Source organism: Triticum urartu, chromosome 2, assembly GCF_003073215.2.
Source record: "Triticum urartu cultivar G1812 chromosome 2, Tu2.1, whole genome shotgun sequence".
Taxonomy (NCBI): Eukaryota; Viridiplantae; Streptophyta; class Magnoliopsida; order Poales; family Poaceae; genus Triticum; species Triticum urartu.
The window spans coordinates 357,334,170-357,336,995 of record NC_053023.1 but is presented as its reverse complement, the minus strand read 5'-3'; the positions used below and the strand labels follow the sequence as shown (position 1 = coordinate 357,336,995).

At 38.4% G+C, this 2,826-nt stretch overlaps 1 protein-coding gene across 2 annotated transcripts; it reads right to left on the bottom strand.

Moving 5' to 3' along the window:
* Positions 1-281: 281 nt before the first annotated feature.
* LOC125537292 (putative casein kinase II subunit beta-4) lies at positions 282-2,058 on the bottom strand (the record flags this gene model as incomplete). 2 transcript variants are annotated; one of them, XM_048700586.1, is given in 4 exon segments in its annotated part: positions 282-654; positions 827-992; positions 1,120-1,229; positions 1,840-2,058. In XM_048700586.1, coding segments are annotated over 4 exon segments (632 nt in total), but the record flags the coding sequence as incomplete, so codon positions are not given.
* Positions 2,059-2,826: the final 768 nt, after the last annotated feature.

Sequence of the window (2,826 nt, the reverse complement as noted above, 5' to 3'; positions counted from 1 at the left end):
ATGATTCACAAACGATGTATCTGTTATTTCGGTTGAATAAAGTCTATATGTTTTTCAAAAAAAAGCAGCTCTACGCTTATATTTAAAGGAGCTTCTAGAGGGTCCCACAATTCATATGACATCAAATTTTGTCGAGTCATAAAGTGAATGAATAGTTTTTTAATTAAATAAACAAAGAGTTGCCTAGCTGATTTAATTTTCTATAATCCATTTCTTCCAAGTTGGCGTAACATGGCAATCAGATTTGCGGAAGAAATATCTAAACGATAACTGGCATGATATTGTCGACCATAACTTTGATTTCTCGATAGCTGCTGGTTTTGGAAACAGAGGTCCAGATTTACTAGCCAGTAGAGCTGGAATTAGGTTACAACATCGTCTCATGTCTTCTTTTATACCAATATTTCAATGTTAAATAGACCAGACAGGGCACACAATATGGGTGGGCAGCATGATCTGGCGATTGCACTCTTACAGTAGTCTTCCGGGGCCTCTTATCTTTTCCTTCACCTCCGCATCACGGCTTGTGGTTGTGGAGCTTGAAGCCAAATACGCGAGGAACATAGCGCTGCGAGGGCTTCTGGGGCTTGAGGTGATCGTACGTCATCAGAAACAGGTGAGGAAATGTTGTCCCAAAGTAGGCTCCATCAATATCTGGACATGGTCAAGAAAACAGCAGAATATAACAACAAAATAGCAATTTTCTTCAACTATGATATCCCAGTGATGCAGATATGTAAATATTTCTTTGTAGATGACACTCTTTTTTCCCCAGGAGAAAAACACACCAATTTGAGACAGTATAATAAGAGAGTGGTTAGGATACTGCCTTGGTATTTAGACCGTGGATAGTAGATGTCTTCGCACTTAGGACAGTATATCTTCACTGTACTAGATCGGTGAATATCCGATTGTCCAACTGGTAGACATGGTTGGCCACAGCAATAAACCCGTGGACATCGTCCAAAGTCATAGTTCTTGTATTTCTCCAGCTGCCAAAAATAAGGAATAAAAGTTACCACTTACTACAAATTAAACTTCACCGACATGAGCAAATTTCAGCCTTTCGGAAACAAATATGGGCAAGTACTAGCAAAGCAAGGTTAGCATAACAGTTACCATAGCAGCCAACCCTTTACTGGTCAGAATGTATCGCGCATGAATTAGCCCATACAACATCTCAGCAGCTGATTCCACTAGCTCATTTTGTTCTTCTGTGAAAATATCACCTACATATTCAAATAATCAAGAACATCAGCAATAGCCGTAGGCAATGTAAAAGGAAACATGCACAATACCATGCCATGGACAAGTGAGAGCCATATATTGCACGAAATCAACCAACCAAAGCCCATGCAAAGGATTGATGTTATTTAGTGTGGCAGATAAAACCTTCCATTTATGCTTACAGCAATTGATATGGCACCTTTTACTTCAGCGTTTAACTAGTAAAGAAACAAATCCAAGGGCATTGAGAAACTAAAAAAATCTGTAACACCAAAAATGTATTACCTCCGTCCCAAATTACTTGTCTTAGATTTGTCTAGATAAATCTAACACATATCTAATACAAATCTAACACATATCTAGAGAAATCTAAGACAGCTAATTCGGGACAGAGGGAGTACTTAGAAACAGAGCCCAAGCAACCAGTAAGTGTTAACATCACTACTAATAAAGGCTTTGAGCATCCAAACTAGTGAAGTTAAATGAGTCAAATAATTGTACAGGGACAACACATTTGCATCAGATCAAGTGCAGAAATGCATCTAACATTTCTTGTTAACATACACCCGTCGGGTGGTTTCATTTAAATGAGTAAATATTGAGAACAATTACCATGAGAAGACTCGATATCTAAAATGAGATCAAGAGCATAATCATAATATGGAACTTGACTGCTAAGCCCACAAAGATTGAAGTCATCTTGAATGTAATCATCATCGACTTCACAGAAGAACTCATTCCCTCTTAGGTTGCAATACCATGAAATCCATGAGGTGTCTTCTCCATCAGAGCCACTAACATCTGATGCTTCACTGTCAGATTCAGACTCCCCTGCAACGTGAAGAGCATGGAAGCATCAATGCACTTGTTTACAAACTGATTCTCTCTCAAACACACACCTAAATGCAGGTCATTATTTATTAGAAGAAAATGACAAAGGCGGCGCAGCAGTAGACCCCACCAAAGGCGGACCGACCAGAAACAAAAACCAGGCAAAGGGGGGGAAAACCTGTACAAACTAGGCTACTAGAAAAAAATAGAAAAACAGCAGCATATCTCCTAAGCTAACATAGATGACGCAAATACAACATGCATGCAGAAAATATATACATTGGAGCAACTATAAAAACATAGCTAGCAACAACTATAGCTAACTAACAATATAAAGTGCTACTGAAAGCAGAACTGGAATAACTCAACAGACCTGGAATACACCATAGCAATTAGGAGACAGGTAGATATGCTCTGCATCATACCTCTAAGTACAGTTCCAAAGACAGATATAAGCATTAAGCCAACAATTTTGCATTATGCTCTCGACTTCTAGGCTATAGCATTACTAGGACATGGTACGTGCAAAGCACGTAGAGAAAACTATTCTTATGAATTTTGTAAGAGAAAAGTGCAATGGGTTGGTTTAAGTTCCATGATTATTAGGAGCATCTTACTAAGTAATATAGCACGATTACAAAAACAATGTTTTGGTAACTATACCGCATTATCTTTATCCAGACCACATTATCTCATCTTTCTAGAACTCTCTCGTGAATCTTCATCTTTCTATTCTTCCTATCTTATCTGGTGTCCACATGAGTTGTC